The sequence below is a fragment of the Sinohyriopsis cumingii genome, chromosome 16 (genome assembly GCF_028554795.1).
Source record: "Sinohyriopsis cumingii isolate HCF-2022 chromosome 16, ASM2855479v2, whole genome shotgun sequence".
Taxonomy (NCBI): domain Eukaryota; kingdom Metazoa; phylum Mollusca; class Bivalvia; order Unionida; family Unionidae; genus Sinohyriopsis; species Sinohyriopsis cumingii.
Window position 1 is genome coordinate 18,660,641 of NC_142976.1, and position 17,232 is coordinate 18,677,872.

Consider the following 17,232-nt stretch of genomic DNA (forward strand, 5'->3'; position numbering starts at 1 on the left):
ACTTTTATTTAGCACAGATTTTGACGATTCATGTGAGGTAGTTTAATGTCAGATAGATGTTGGATGTTGTTGTTGTTGTTGTTGTTGTGGGGTTTAACGCCATTTTTCAGCACGCGATAGGCTATACATGGCGGCCAGTATTAATGGTGGAGGAAGAACCCGGTAAAACCCCGGAAAGAACCACCGACCCACGAGAAGCTACTGGCAAGCTTTCTCACATACCCACATTGGCTGAATCCGAGACTCGAACCCACGCAGACAGAGGTGAGATGGCAGTGATCCGTAACGAATAGCGCTTTAGAGATGTTGGATGAGTTGAGTTGATAAACAGTGAAATCTGCACATAATAATAGTGTTTTATACAGACATTTAAAAAAAGTATGGTAAAAAGTGGTCCAGACCAGAAAGCCACCCAAAGAATGTTTGGCAGTGTAAGGCAGTCATTTGTAGTTCATAGTGCTATAAAGAGAAAGAAAGATGGGGAAAAAAGTTATAGGTCTAAGAAGAAGAAACACATGTATTGGGTTGATTAATTAAAGGATCAAAGGACATGGTAAAGTAGACATGATCATCAGAGGTTAGCATCTAAATTAATGACATGTTTTGTTAAATTTTCTTTTAAAAAAAAATTCTCAGTAGACTAAAATAGCAATATATGATAATATATTGATTGTCATTAATAACTGCGGGTGGCATTACTCTTAGAAATAAATACCAATTTTACAAAAGCATGAGTTCCAAAATTTTGTAGTGAACACAAAATTCTGGAATTGACACAAAGGTTTTGCTCAAGAATTAGCAGAAATTTCAGTATAACTTGCAATGAAATTACAGCATCATTACTTTCTTCTATCAACAAAAATCACGTTTTTATATTGTTGTTTCTCTCAATACATGTCACTTTTTTTAAAACAAATTGTCTTGTTTTATTCTGAATCTGCAGTAACACTAGAATATATCCACATTCACATGCAGAAAGTTGTCATGTAATGTGTTGTTTTTGCCGTACACATGTTGTGCTGAAACCATTGGGGGTGATGTTTCAAACAATCTTTCGGAGAGTGAATATATTGAAAATATAAATAATTTATACAGAAAACAAAGAATTTCCTTTTCTTAATTATCAGAGGTCCCTTGATAACTTGTGCCCTCGCTTATGCCATGGTCTGTGTTTATGGACCCATTTATGCCTAAGTTATTGAGTGAGAAGTGTACCTTGTACATCACAGAGTCCTGGTAAAATTGAGAATTAGGAAGTCTGATGTTTCTAGATAGTTCTAAGACTCATTGTGATTGTGATGTTAAACCTGTTTCATAGTTTCCAATGACAAAATTAGTTGATTATCTTTACTCATTTTCCGAATTAGCCTGGGTCTATTCTAACATGTTTAACACAAATTCTGTCAATGTAAGATTCACAGTACCAGGCAAAATCAGTCAGTGTAAGATTCACACCACCAGGGTAAATTATTCTAATGTAAGATTCACAGTACCAGGCAAATTCAGTCAATGCAGAATTCACACTACCAGGGTAAATCAGTCAATGTAAGATTCACAGTACCAGGCAAATTCAGTCAATGTAAGATTCACACTACCAGGGTAAATTATTCTAATGTAAGATTCACAGTACCAGGCAAATTCAGTCAATGCAGAATTCACACTACCAGGCAAAGTCAGTCAATGTAAGATTCACACTACCAGGCAAAGTCAGTCAATGTAAGATTCACACTACCAGGGTAAATCAGTCAATGTAAGATTCACAGTACCAGGCAAATTCAGTCAATGTAAGATTCACACTACCAGGCAAATTCAATCAGTGTAAGATTCACACTACCAGGGTAAGTCAGTCAATGTAAGATTCACACTACCAGGCAAGTTCAATCAGTGTAAGATTCACACTACCAGGGTAAATCAGTCAATGTAAGATTCACACTATCAGGCAAATTCAGTCAATGTAAGATTCACACTACCAGGCAAATTCAGTCAGTGTAAGATTCACACTAGCAGGGTAAGTCAGTCAATGTAAGATTCACACTACCAGGGTAAATCAGTCAATGTAAGATTCACACTACCAGGGTAAGTCAGTCAATGTAAGATTCACACTACCAGGCAAATTCAGTCAGTGTAAGATTCACACTACCAGGGTAAGTCAGTCAGTGCAGAATTCACACTACCAGGGTAAATCAGTCAATGTAAGATTCACACTACCAGGGTAAATCAGTCAATGTAAGATTCACACTACCAGGCAAATTCAGTCAGTGTAAGATTCACACTACCAGGGTAAGTCAGTCAATGTAAGATTCACACTACCAGGCAAATTCAGTCAATGTAAGATTCACACTACCAGGCAAAGTCAGTCAATGTAAGATTCACACTACCAGGCAAATTCAATTAGTGTAAGATTCACACTACCAGAGTAAATCAGTCAATGTAAGATTCACACTACCAGGCAAATTCAGTCAATGAAAGATTCACACTACCAGGCAAATTCAATCAGTGTAAGATTCACGCTACCAGGGTAAGTCAGTCAATGTAAGATTCACAGTACCAGGCAAATTCAGTCAGTGTAAGATTCACACTACCAGGCAAATTCAGTCAATGCAGAATTCACACTACCAGGCTAAGTCAGTCAATAAAAGATTCACAGTACCAGGCAAATTCAGTTAATGTCAGTGTAAGATTCACACTACCAGTCCAACTCAGTCAGTGTAAGATTTGCACTACCAGTCCAATTCAGTTGTGTAAGATTCACACTACCAGTCCAATTCAGTCAGTGTAAGATTCACACTATCAGACAAAATCAGCCATTGCAGGATTCACACTACCAGGAAGAGCCAGTGAATAAAAGATTCACACTACCAGACAAATTCAGTCAATGCAGAATTCACACTACAAGGAAAAGTCATTCAATAAAGGATTCACACTACCAGACACATCGAGTCAGTGCAGTATTCACGATACCAGGCAAAGTCATTCAATACAAGATTCACACCACCAGACATGGTGGGTAGGGGTAGGATCCAAGAGATCCTTATCTGCAGATAAATCTGTCACTAATGACCATTCATTGGAAATGGCAAATTGGTCAGTGCACCTCAGTAGACAAGAATAAATGCCAAGCACCGAATATCATTTGTAGAAGTCATAGTAATAGAAGCACATTATCAAGATTGTTTTATGTGCACTAAATTTTCTTCTCTCCCAAATTTATGTTCCAAACAGGATTACTTTATCCTGCTTAGTTTGTTCATGCTTTAAAAGCAATATCAGGGTTAGTTAGTTGCTCATGTTCCTGAGATCAAATGTGAGAAGCCTGTGATGGGCAGAAAATCAGAAGAAGCTTTATATGGCTATTCTTCGACTCATAAACTAAAACTTAACCTCCCTTTACAGACATGTTTTGAATATGAATGACACCTGGGCCTAACGAAAGGGCTGTAACTCAGATCTTTTCTCAGATACAGATGTTTTTCTTTAGTGATGGTTTTAATTCACAGGCAAATATATGAAAATATGAAACTATACCTGTCACACATACACACACACACACAAAAGGTGACTTCCTGCTATGATAACACAACTACTTTTTCCATTATCAAGCAGATGAGTTGCTTTTGATAAAAACTGCCTCGCTTTCGAATTTGACATAATGACATCTTAGAGTTATACTGACAGTGTGACTGGAATACAGCGAGTACAAGTGAGATAAGAAATGTTTGCACATTGATTCACATATTTCTTGATCTAAACTATGACTTCCTGATGAAGCAAAAGTCTGGTTAGTCACTATTGTAGATATGGACCACTGACCAATTAAGGCAGGGAGGAACCATTCTTTGGTTAGGAAAAACCTTGCCACAGAACACAGAAGGCAGGTCACTGTAACATAGAAGACATTTATATTAGATATTTTCCAGGTTGAAATTAGAATGACCATTGTGAACAGGTAACTGCTGAGTAAAGGTGACCATTATGACAGATTTGACTGAATATGATTTGCCAGCACATCAGCACAGTCCTGCCTTTATGTGTAGGGTAAATTTAGGTATCCCCAAAAAGGCATTCAGAATACAGATAAAGAAAAATAAAATGCAAGGTCAGATACCATATATACTCCCTTAAAAGTCTATTCAAACTGCAAACAAGAAAGATCCTGTCTGCTGTAGCATAATGCACATGGAGGATGCACTGTATTGGGACTATTCTTCAGCTTCATTTCCATGGTGGATGAATGCAGGAGAGACATGATGTGTATACATGTGAACAAATTGTACAACATTGTCTTAATTTATGTTCAGTTCTGATGAAACTTGCTTTGTCACTTGTAAATAAATCTGTCAAATCAGCTGAATATATAAATCAGTCTGAGCAATAGACAACATTTATTAATTATTAACAATAGACACAAGTTGTTATTAGCAATAGATACCAAGTTATTATTAGCAGCCATTAAAAATACTCTTGCTAGCAATAGAACAGCTCCGGTGACCTAGTGGTTAAAACGTCCCCGGCCGAGTCATACCAAAGACTTACAAAAATGGTACTAACAGCTACCTCGCTTGTGCGCTCAGCATTAAGAGGCTAGTGTTAGGACTGGTTGGCCTGGTGTCAGGATAATGTGACTGGGTGGTACATCATGATACATGTCTGCAGCATGATGCCACAGTGCTAGACATCACTATAAACTGCCACACTGCAGGCATCATAGTGATATGCAGCATAATGCCCCAGTGCTAGACATCACTATAAACTGCCAACTGCAGGCATCATAGTGATATGACTGAAAAACTGTTAAAGCTACATTAAAAATCCAAATCACACACACACACACTCTGTAACTGACCTTTGTCAAAACTCAAGTAAAGGGTCTACCTGGCAAGTGACATTTGTTTTGTAAACAGCATAATATATATCTAATATTTCTCTGTGATTATATTGTAATGTATTGACAAATGCCTTTCACAAACTCTGTTAATGCTCCTAATGATTTATGAATATTTAGATCATTATTAATAGAGGTAAACATATTTAATTCTATCTGCGATTAGGACATAAGTTTTCACCTGGAAATTCTTGACCTTGTTGACAACTCAGAATGTTTTAGAAAGAAAAGTGACCTACATCCTGGCTGTATTATTGTGTTTAACTTTTTACATTAATATTGTTTATTTCAAAATTGTCCATTCCTACCTGAACATCTAAAGTGGAATCAGTCTTATTATTGTGTTCAGTTTTTAACTTGGGTGGATTTAGTTATTTACATTATTCACTGGAATTAAAAAGTGTTCATTAATATTTCTTGAACTAAATCATTAATTTGGAATTATTGTGAATTCATTCAATTTTATTTTGTGATTTAATTCATAATACTGTAAGTTATTTTTAAATTTTCACCTTATATTTTAGGAAAATATATATATTTTTATACTTAGTTTAAGATCATAGAGTCGTAACAATACCAAGTTCATCCATTGATTTTATGTCTGCAAAGTTACAGAGCTGAAATGAGTGACATAGATACACTACTGCAGAAATGTGACCTTTTATATCCCCCCTTAAGTGGTAGGGTTTACTTTGATGACAAAAATAGCCATCTCCTTTCGCAAAACATAAAGTGTTACAAGTTTAATCCGGGGCCCTGAGTGGTCTAAAGCGCTCTCCGTCACGGATCACTGCCATCTCACCTGTCTATGTGGGTTCGAGTCTCGGGCTCGGTCAATGTGGATATGTGAGAAAGCTTGCCGGTAGCTTCTCGTGGGTCGGTGGTTCTTTCCGGGGTTTTCCCGGGTTCTTCTTCCACCATTAATACTGGCTGCCATGTATAGCCTATCTTGTGCTGAAAAATGGCGTTAAACCCCATAACAACAACAACAACAACAACAAGAAGTTTAATCCAATTTTTACAATGAGTTATGGGCTTGCAAACAACCCAGAGTGCCAAGCGAGGCAGTTGTTAGTACATTTTTATAAGTCTTTGGTATGACAATTACAAAGTACAGATATACATAACATATAATCATAGAGAAAAGCCAACAAACAATAAAAATTAAATATACATAATAGTATATTCAAAAGATCATAAATTTGGCCACAAAAACAACTGTGAAAGGAAAACAAAGCTTCATGCGTGGCCTGAATTTAAGATGATTGTTCTATTAATAATGAGGACATGTGTTGGATGTAAAATCAACTTGTCCCCCTTGAATTACTATTAGTCCACAAAGGATGATGATCACTACTATTTCGGTAGCTACAACATTCTTATAATGCAGTTAGTTATGGTTTGAGGAAAAAGAACATCATTCATTTGCATCATGAAAATTTAAGAAATACTGAAAATTCAATGCAAGAAATGTGCCAAATTAAATTGCATAATGTTCATACCATTTGTGAATAGAGGTGGCTACCAGTATTTGTAAAAGACCACTTAAATCATAAAGTTTGCTAGTACTTTAGTAAATTTAGTCACATTTTCTTTGCACATTACATGTTGTTGTGAAGTGGTCTTTAAACAGAGAATGAGAAGGAAACCATTTCCCTCAAGTTAAAAGATCAAAGCTTTCTTATTATGGTATGGCCCAGAACTGCAGGAATGCAAAGTGAATTTGTTCATGCAGTGTAGTCCAGTCATCCAAACATGTTCTGCTTCACCTCTGTCAATTAAGAATATGTTCCCACTCTCTTTTCTTCTCTTTTACATCAAGACTTTCAGGAAACTTAATCCTGGTATCCATGACGATTCTGCTCAAGGACTTTTCTCATTTTTGCTAAAACATAACAAGTTTTTTTTTTACATTGGATGACTGCATCACAGTGGCAGTAAAACTCAGGCCAACATAGATTCGCATTTACAGTAGAGACATGACACTTTATCCCAAGTGGCTCACAAGTGAAAATGGTGCTGATTCTGATGTCAAATATAGCTGTCATATCAGCCATCTAGAAAATCTTATCACTTCTCCTCCTGAACAAAATGTCATCATCCTGGAGTTTTATCAGAAGACCTTTTATAATGTCTGGTCAAGGTATAGTTGGTCCTAAACGAAAATGGTTCCACTCTGACATCTAGTATGGCCGCCACAGCAGCGATCTTATAAATCTTGCTATCATCAGAATGGATGCTGAGATCAACATGGCATTTTCACTAAAAGACATTTAATTATTTCTTGTGTGTCATTACTGAAAATGATGTCAATCCTGCATTCAGTGAGGTAGCCATCTTGAAAGAAAGTCTTGTTATTGCTGCTGCACATAAAGAGAATTTTATATCGGCATGAGGTTTTCACCAGAAGACTTGATAAAAATGATGCCACCTGGATTTTGAATATGATTACAATAGTGGCCATCCTGAAAATCTTGTCATTGGTAATCCTAATTGGAAAGTAAAATGGTCATGTTGTTTACACTAGAAGACAAATTATGGTATCTTGTTGGTCCTGAATGAAATGGTGCCAGTTTAGCCTCAGCTGCAGTAATGAACATTTCACTATGGAATGGATGGTCATATCAACAAAGGGTTTTCACCAAGGTGCTGATCTTCTATTTAATATGGCTGCTAGGGTGGTTAATGAAAATCTTATACCTTAAGAGATGGTTTTAATGCTCAGCCGTTTTTAAAAAAATGGTCTTATTTTGAATCCTTGGAAATTCTTATTTCACTCATTTATCTGCCAAGAATCAGTTAGGTTTTTCTATATAACAAATTATATTAAACATTTTATTTTAAATTTCTTGTTCGATTTTAATGATATTTTCAATGCAGACTTTAAAGTCCTATCAATTATTTGTTTTAAGGATATAAAAACAATATTAAAGAAATGGCTGTTCCAAGTAATGGATGAAGTTTTCTTCTCAAATCCAAAGTTTCCGTTGATTTGATTAGAGTCAAATTATTAAAGAAGCTTTACACATTGAGATAGTTATTTTGAAACATGCTTGTACATATATTTATTTGACAAATTTTTTTAATGTCATGCCATGAATATGGAATAGCATGTTAATGTTACCCATATCTGTCCAAGAGTTATAAATCATTGTATGTTGATGTGTTTTAGCGAGAACAAAACCGTCTGACCAAAAGCATATGCATTGACATATGGTTAATTGACTTTAGTTATGTTTGGGTTTACATCTGCCGAGTCATGCAAATGTAAATCAGTATGGCCAAAATTTGTGTTCCGTTCCCACATTGTTAGTTTTTTACTTTTTATTTTGTTTACTCATGAGTCTGAGGTACTTTTGAAGATATATTTTTCCATTTCAGAAAGTCAATGAAAAGCAAAATGTCATAAATGAATATGAAGCAGGAAAGGCTATTCCCAATCAACAGATTCTGGGCAAATTGGAAAGAGTGCTGGGTAAGATACATGGCTTGCCAGGTTTAACAGATGAAGATTGCAAAGTGTGAGATTAAAAAATCTCACAGAAAGGATTAGAGTGACTCTTTGTCATTTGTAAATCAGACCTGAAGATGTACAAATGCAGAGATTGAAATTTTACTTGCCCAACTTGAAATGGCAAGCGAACACGCCCCAAAATTTGTGACTTTTCCAATCACTCAGCTGATTAGCAAGTGCTGATTCAGGCATGTAGCATTTCCAGTCACTCACCTGATTAGCAAGTGCTGATTCAGACATGTCACTTTTCCAATCACTTAACTGATATACAATAGCTGATTCAGGCATGTGACATTTCCAATCACTCAACTGATTAGCAGGTGCTGATTCAGACGTGACTTTTCAAATCATTTACCTGATTAGCAAGTGCTGATTAAGGCATGCAACATTTCAAATCACTTAATTGATTAGCAAGTGCTGATTAAGGCATGTGACATTTCAAATCACTTAATTGATTAGCAAGTGCTGATTAAGGCATGTGACTTTTCAAATCACTTACCTGATTAGCAAGTGCTGATTTTTGGCTTATCATTGTTTGTCTTTAATTAAATGGATGCTCTGTTGAGAATATTACCAACTTTGTGATAAAAAAATATCAATTTTTATTCATTACCATGCAGGTAAAGCCTGACTAATTTACTGTTGGATTAAAGTTTTAGCAAGGTGTCATAGGTGCATTATTACTTGAAGGGGAACATTGTTTTGTTTCTTTCTGGAGACTGAACCAAATATTTGTCCATGTTTTGGGACAGATCACTCCCAATCACATCTACAGATTACTCCTAATCATATCTCAAATGTTCAGGTCTTCATCTGGAAAACTGTAGGATATATTTTCCAACATTACATACCCATTCATGTATGTATGTTCATGTATGTATGTCCAGGTGGGCATGATCACGTTATCTGGAGGTGGAGGTGGGGGTTTTAATATTAAGCTTCTCTGTAGATATTAATTTCATATGAGGGTGTAATGAAAGGAACATTTGTAGTATGTTTTGTAATTAACATCATTTGGAACTCAAGCTAATTGCACCAAAGAATTGTCATCGGTTGAAGCTATTACGGGTATTAATTCACACATGATTTGTCTCCCCCTAGTTTAAGACAGACTGAGTCATATAGATCTGGATAAATCTCAACTCAAGATACTTAAGACTAAAGAATGAGAAATGAATATCTTAATCAAGAATGTTTTTGGACTGCAGTATAACTTATATCATTGTGCAGTTTGAATTAGTTATTAAAAAAATTTTACAAAAGTATTATCTGTCTATTATTTATTGTTTCCTCTTCTGTTTTCTTGGTACAGTAATGGCCACAATTTTATTTGTACAAAGAATTATCTTTTGTTTATGTATCATTTTCACTTGTCTTTCCAGGCATGAAGCTTCGTGGAAAAGACAAAGGCCAGCCATTGGTGAAACCATGAAATTTTCTTTTTTTTTTCTCTCTTGTTTACGTTTTTTTATATGAATTGTATAAAGCATTATTCTCATTTAAAATATGTATAACTTTCAACGTTTTTGAAAGCTAACAACAAGCTGTTTACTGTGTTTTTAGCTTCTATAATTAATCTCCACATATGGATCAATCGTTAATGTCATTAATCTCCATATATGGACCCTCTAATTGGACTGTCATTAACCTCCATTATATGAAACCTCTAATTGGACCATCATTACTTCCATTAATTGCTGTATATGGATCCTCTTTTTTTGCGACCTTGTTTTCAATTTCTTTTATGTCAAGTTTCCAAATACCAAGTAAAGTAAGGAATGTTTTACCTATAGTCAGAAGCAGATGATTGAATATATGACTGTCAGAATTTGTAACCACTTTGACTGTTTGTATTTGTAGCCAGAGTTGCACAGGTCCTCTCAGTTTTGTTTTTTATGGGTTGCAAAGTCTCAAGACTGGCATGTAGCCAAAGTTAACAATTTTTATTTCTGAGGGATTACCGTATTCTCACAATACTGCAGTCTTAACAATTTTTAATTGTGAACTAGTATGCAGTGAGGGCAAAACTAATTGTACTTTCGATATATACTGCATTATAAATCAGTTACCTTTCCTATGTAGAGGCTATCACATTTTCAGTTCTGAGATCTGTCAATATTATTTGTGATTGCCATTGCTTTTACGCAGTAAGCACATGTTCAAAAAGAAAAATGTCAAGCTTGCAGAAGGAAAAACTCAGTTTGAAACATGCATCTGACACTTGACCTTTGTGCAGTCTTCAATTTGACAGTATAACTTATAAACAAAAAGAAGAGAAAAACTAAAACTGCAACCAGTATTTATTTTTAAAAGAAACACCAAAACATTATAATATAAGTGCTTTTTTTTCTTCTCCACATTCATAAGCAAGAATAGTCTACTATCTACTGGGTGAATAAGTGGAGATAATAATTTTATGTCCAAGATATTTAAGCCAAAATGATAAATTTTGATTTGTACTCAAAATTATATGGAGATTCAGACATTTATTTTTTAATATAAAAAACTGGATAAATGATGGAATTCTATTCAGTTGACCACTTTTAGCATTAAATATACATTTGTAGATAATGACCTGTGATTTAAGGTTCACAGTAACTTAAATGAAGCAAAAGTTATTGTAAAAAATTGATGTTTTAGTAGTTATGGTAAGATATTGATTAATATAGTGGAATTATTCTCTCTTGTATCCAGTGCATGCATTCGGACATGTATGTTGATACATGGGAGATGACTATTACGGTCAACATGTTCATTTGTACATTGTTTCAGCAACAGTCTGACAGTACTGTATTTCATTTGTGCAGTGATTTAACAACATTCTGACAGTACAATATGTCAAGTCTTTGTCAATTAATGTAATTTCTAGCATCTGTTAGAAATGTCAATGCGTATGGCAGTTTTTTTTTTGTCAGATAAAGTACTACTGGTTGAATGATTATAATAGTGTACGTGCAGATACATTCATATCATTGAAATCTCCAAGACATCCATATTTTTGATACTTTGATTTTCATTGTTATCTCTGAAGGAATTTATAAGTTCAGAAGGAAAAGTGAAAACAATTTCTATTTGAGTCAATTCTTATATATTTACTGTTTTTGTATTTGCAGCACAGAATTTATATTGCACTGAATTTTCTTTAAATAGGAATAGTGAGAATATATTTGGTTATCCTATGGTATAATATTTATAAAATATAAAAATAGACTGTCATGTAATATTTTGATATAATCTCAGATGGAAAGAAGGATGACCTAATAATTGTAAGGTTACTGCCCTTTCCATTTCAATTTGTATTACAAATATTAAATATGTGGTCACGTGTAGATATGCATGTATTTGGATGACAAAATAACTCTAAAGATTGATCGTTCTTTGTTAACTATATGGGAGAATTTATCTGCCTGTGCTATTTTGTCAAATGTATCCTTAATCATTATTATGCACGCACAGGTAAAATCTTTAATATTTTTTTGATAGTCCAAATGAACAGCTAATGTTGCCATATTTGATTTCTAATTAACCTATTGCAAAGGCTTTGAAGACATATGTTAATTATGTAAACCTGCAGCACTTTATACAAACCTGTGTTAAAGGTGTGGTTTGGTTTTTGGTATTCGTATTTTACAGCACATCAACACTTTGAACGTTTTATCATGCTGCAGTAATTAGAGTTAGTACTTCGCCCAAGAACACACCTTGATGGCCATTCCAGGCACATCTGGTGCTAGGAATTGAACCTGCATCCTTCTGCAAATGAGTACAGTGCCTTGATCACTGAGCTACCATAGCTTCTTGAAATTTTAGCATAACAAAACCTTTAGATCTCATCTCTTGTGTATACTGGTAACCTGATAAAGAGTCACAGTTTGCTGAAAATCAACCTCAGTAAACACATAATATCAGTGAATCTGACTTGTTTGTTAAATAGAACATCTGCATCAAGCAAATAATTCAACTATGAATGATTATTTCACAATCGAGTTTGGTGTTTTAATGCAGTTGTTCATTTTTTTATTATTCTGAGATTTCTTTCTGCTTGTATTTGATGTTAATGACACACAAAAAATGAATTTTACATCATTTGCAGTGATATTAAGGAGGCAGAGCTATCCCTGCTATGAAAATACTTAATTTGCATATGATTGTCATATTACTATGTTTTTCATTGTTGTAAAGAACAAATGAAAAATATGTGAATAATAATGTCATATCATTTATTCTCAGACTAATTAAACATTCATGTGTCATAGTTTTTTCAACTTTGTTTTTTTTTTTTTTCTTTCTTTTAGTCTGTCTTGTGGTATTATCTTGTGATGTTATTGCAATCAGTACAGCTGACATTCTAACCACTTACTTCAGTAATAACTCATATTTATAATATGGGTCCCTGACTTTATGTATGTGTATATCTAACTACTGCAATCTGAATACATGAGATTAAAATCCAATCATTTGGGGTCGTTGGTAGAAATTTTAAAAAGTCTTCTTTGTTTTCAATTCCCTTGATTACTAATTTGTGAGTTGATTGTCAGTTTTAAAGATGGACTAAACAAGATGTAAAAATGAAAACATTTTATATACATCTATGCTGGAACTACTAAGGAATAATGAAGATGAGAAATTGTGTCTTCATTCATTGAAGTATTTATCTTTTTAAAATGAATACTTCAAGAGAAATAATATCTTATTTGATTGTGTAAATTACAATTATTTATAATATTTTACACTGCTGACGAGACATGGTAGGTCTACTATACTGAGGTGGCTTGTGGGTCTTATTGGATCTGTAGATTATAGTTTCATGATTACCAGACCTGGTGTTATTATTTTCAGTCAAATGTCCTGGCACTATCTGTTGCCATAATGAAATGTTATTTTATTACAACTTATGTTATGCCGACAGTATGTTTCATTGTGCTGCTTTTGTAACCCCCCATTTAACGATGTCATCAAATGAAATCTGTTTGAGAGGAGTTTGCATATTCCCTGTACATCCTGGTTTTCACAAACATTTGCTGACAGTCTGAATTTGTACCAAAATAGTATGCACATCCATTAAGTGACTTTTTAACTGAATGGAAACATAACCTTAAAAATACAACTGTCCTTTAAAAGCACCAAACTGCAAGGTATGTTTTTAGTTCACCTGGCTTAAAACCAGGTAAGTTTATCCTTATGCTCTTTCATTTTTTGTATGGCCCATTGTTCATTGCCCTTCCTTCAACAGTTGCTTGTTACTGCAGGTTATATTTTCAATCTGATTTTTATATGAAACCTAGAATACAGCTTACCTTGGATTTCATTAATGAGTGAGAGTCATCCATACAAATTAGGTGATCTTGTGTCCAATTAGCTGGCTTAATAGCTACTCTAGAAGCAGTATTTGTGCTCCAGTATTAATCAGACTTGGTATATATATATATATATAAGCTTATCTCATCAAGATCTTGGATGTGTTTGATAATATGCTAGATTCATTTATATCTTGACATTATCTTACCATGTCTGGGTCTGATTGTGATTACCTTGAAATATAGGCTCTGTCATCAGCATCTTGGAAGATGATTGATAATAAACAAGATCCATGCATATTAATTAAGTGATCTTACAGCTGATTTGGCTGAGCTTGTTACCACTCTGGAGACTATGATCTGAGTTTGATCAAACTTGGAATGTAGGCTTGTCTTACTGAGATCTTGGTTCAGATGATGAGTGAGAGAGATATATTATTGAGATATCCTGTATCTGATTTACCTCTGTGAGACTATATTTCCAGAGATGTTGCCAGGCTGTCGGATTGTGGTTTTCCTTCCAGTGTGATAAAAAGTCACACAACTTCTAAAATCCAATGGGGAAAAAAATCACACAAGTTATCTGTGGTTCCTGCAATTTCTCATACCCAATGCACTAGGTTTTTATTTTTTATTTTTAGGTTGGTCAGATCATCTTTTTTTGGGGTACCTTTTCTCCATAATCTCATTTAATGGTATATCTATGCAGAATATTGTCTGAATATAAGCATTGTCATGATGATCTGTTGGAGTATTACAGAAAGTATGGAGGTATTCGGATAGAGTAGTTTCCTGGAATAGATTAGCTAATTGATCCATCAATCAGCAATATGGGAATGTCAGACGCACATCAGCAGTATGTCATGTTGAAATAAAATTGATCTGATTTCTTTAGGAAAGTCATTGACAAGGAAAGATCATCTGTTAAGGATGAAATTAGGGAGAATGAAAGAATCAGATGGTTTGCTGCAAACTGTGCATGGTACAGAATGTGGTGATACAGAACAAAAATCATCATGCTATCATTTACTACAGTTTAGGTCTTGCAGAAAATCTAATATATCAACAGAAATATCCAAGGAGTAGCCCGTGTGAATTATGGAAAATTGTGTTTGGGGATATTTATCCTGAAAAGAAGTTTCCAAATCTGTTCATATCGTCCATAGTTGGAGCAGCTCTGCCATTACAAAAAGCTGAGCATGAAAATCGATTCAGTTATCAAAGCAAAATTAACACTACTCCGTGGAAAAGATTAACCACAAACCCTTGAAACTCTGTCACTGTAGTAAGAAAATATCAGAATATATTCCAATATTTGGAAAGGATTTTATCCATTTTTCCTTTGATTTCTTACTACAATGACGTCTTTTTAGCTAACATCTGACACAGTAAAGGAAACTGAGAGTTGTGTGATTGGTCCAATTAACTAGTTTTCAGTTTGCAAAGTTTTTTTTAAAGGGGAGTGATCCAAAAGAAAGAATATTTACCTGCAAAACATTTGTTTTAAAAGAAGTGATACAAAATTAATAAATGCTTGTCTTACATTCAGTGTTTCTACAACGTATAATAATGTCACTCAACAGCTACCATTCAGCATAATCATCCCTCCCCTGATGATTGCCCACTCCATTCTGGGGGTAGGTGTGGGGGACCTCCCCCTCTTAGTAAAGTTTCAGGCAGCATCTCTGTATATCCTAACAGATATCAATCAAACATGCAGTTTGTTATTATATACTTGCTTTATTTCAGAAAGCTGACAGTGAATCAGAGGGTGCATAGAAACACCGGAATGCACCGAAACGCCAGAAAAACACTGAAACGCCGGAATGCCAGAACACAACAGAAACACCAAAACGCACTTCAGTTATATCATATATACCATAGTGTATATTGGTTGTTTTGCAATTTATACACGAGTTTAATGATTTAGCTATTAATAATAAACACATATTAATATTGATTTCTTAAGTTAATAATTAAGTTAAGTTAATAATTACATTTTTCTTATTATCTTTTATATATATGTGTGAGAGAGAGAGTATTAGTCGGAGTATGAAAATGTTTTGTTAGATTTATGAGAATGTATCTAATAGTGTCCAACAAACCTACATATTAAAAAGCGTGTCTTCCATGTGGTACAAGAAATGACTGATAAATCCTATATTATGTTCGCTTTCTTCCAATAATCATGAAAAATCAACCATTAAAAATCAGCCAGCATTCTTTCTTGCCTTCCTGCATTGAAATCAAGATTATTTAACCAGTAGCCATTGGAGTTCAATACACTATCGTACGTATTTAATCCGCTAATCATGCAGACTTGTACTGCATGCTGTTTTACTAAAATACACTCGAATATACTTAAACAATATATCAATTAAATATATCTTTGGTGGTATGTTTTTTAATATTTTTCTCAAGTAATTGATGAATATAAATCGGCGATTTTCCCTATTGTAGATTTTCTCGTTTGCTAAACACCGAAATGTTAGACAAAGTTTGTATAATTTTTTATTATTTGTATATAATTGCATGCATCTATACATTTATGTAAAGAAATTGATGTTATGCTTAATGTAAAAAAGTAGCAAATTGAAATTATACATCTTTTTCACATTATAATTTTTTTTTACAACTTTGTGCAAAATTAACTGTTAAAGAAATTTGATGGGAACTACACAGCATTAAAACATCAACCATCTTACAGAAAGCAGGTCACGTGCATGGACTATTTAATGGATAGAGATGTTGCTATTGTTGAGTCTACTGGACAGTATGCTATATTACATACTAAGCCCATTATATGATCTGTTATTTATATGATAGTAAGGTTGATGTAATGTTCATTTTTGTTCAGTGGCTATCAGTAAAATCCAGAGACTTTAAATATTAAAAATGACATCTTTAAGTATGTTTGAGTGTAACGCAATATATTTGAGTGTATTTGAATAAAAAGATGCATACGGCCTCCTATACATTATAATAAAAATAATGAAAACACAATGAAAATAGTGTTATTATATATGTTGATTGATTTTTTAAAATAAGAATAGTTTAATTTCGTTTGTTACGTGAATTAAAGAAGCAGTTGTTACTGACTTAGTTTGAAAAAAATATTATCTTGTATAAACGAAGACAGTAATTTTTAATGCAAGTTACATTCAAAATAGTTTGAAACTTAACTTCATTGAAAACATCTACTAAAATGAAGACTAATAACATACTAAATAAAATTAGTTAAATCCTCTTACCTTGATAAAGCCGCTCCTGCAACATAGTCATCACCTTCAGATTTGCAGGGGAATTGTAGTGATTTTAAAGACCAAGATTTAAATTCTTGCGGAGACATACCAGTACATCTCCAATGGTACCATTTACAACAATCTGAGCACTGAATGGTTTAATGGTCAAATTCCAATTTACACTTGCCACGTGGAAATTCAGCCATCTATCATGATTGACTACTGGGCATAGCCAACTTAACAAAGATTTACGGAGTTTAAACACTTTTATAATGAAGAAACATGCCATTGTCATCA

At 34.0% G+C, this 17,232-nt stretch overlaps 1 protein-coding gene across 1 annotated transcript in view; it reads left to right on the plus strand.

The window, feature by feature from the left end:
• LOC149780015 (endothelial differentiation-related factor 1-like) overlaps window positions 1-15,653 on the plus strand; it is a 30,507-nt gene extending 14,854 nt beyond the window's left edge. Inside the window, exons 4-6 of the mRNA XM_089936759.1 lie at window positions 8,264-8,357; window positions 9,779-9,816; window positions 15,443-15,653. Coding sequence (XP_089792885.1) covers window positions 8,264-8,357; window positions 9,779-9,816; window positions 15,443-15,472 — 162 coding nt within the window. The 3' untranslated portion in view covers window positions 15,473-15,653. The remainder of the gene's footprint in view (window positions 1-8,263; window positions 8,358-9,778; window positions 9,817-15,442) is intronic.
• Window positions 15,654-17,232: the final 1,579 nt, after the last annotated feature.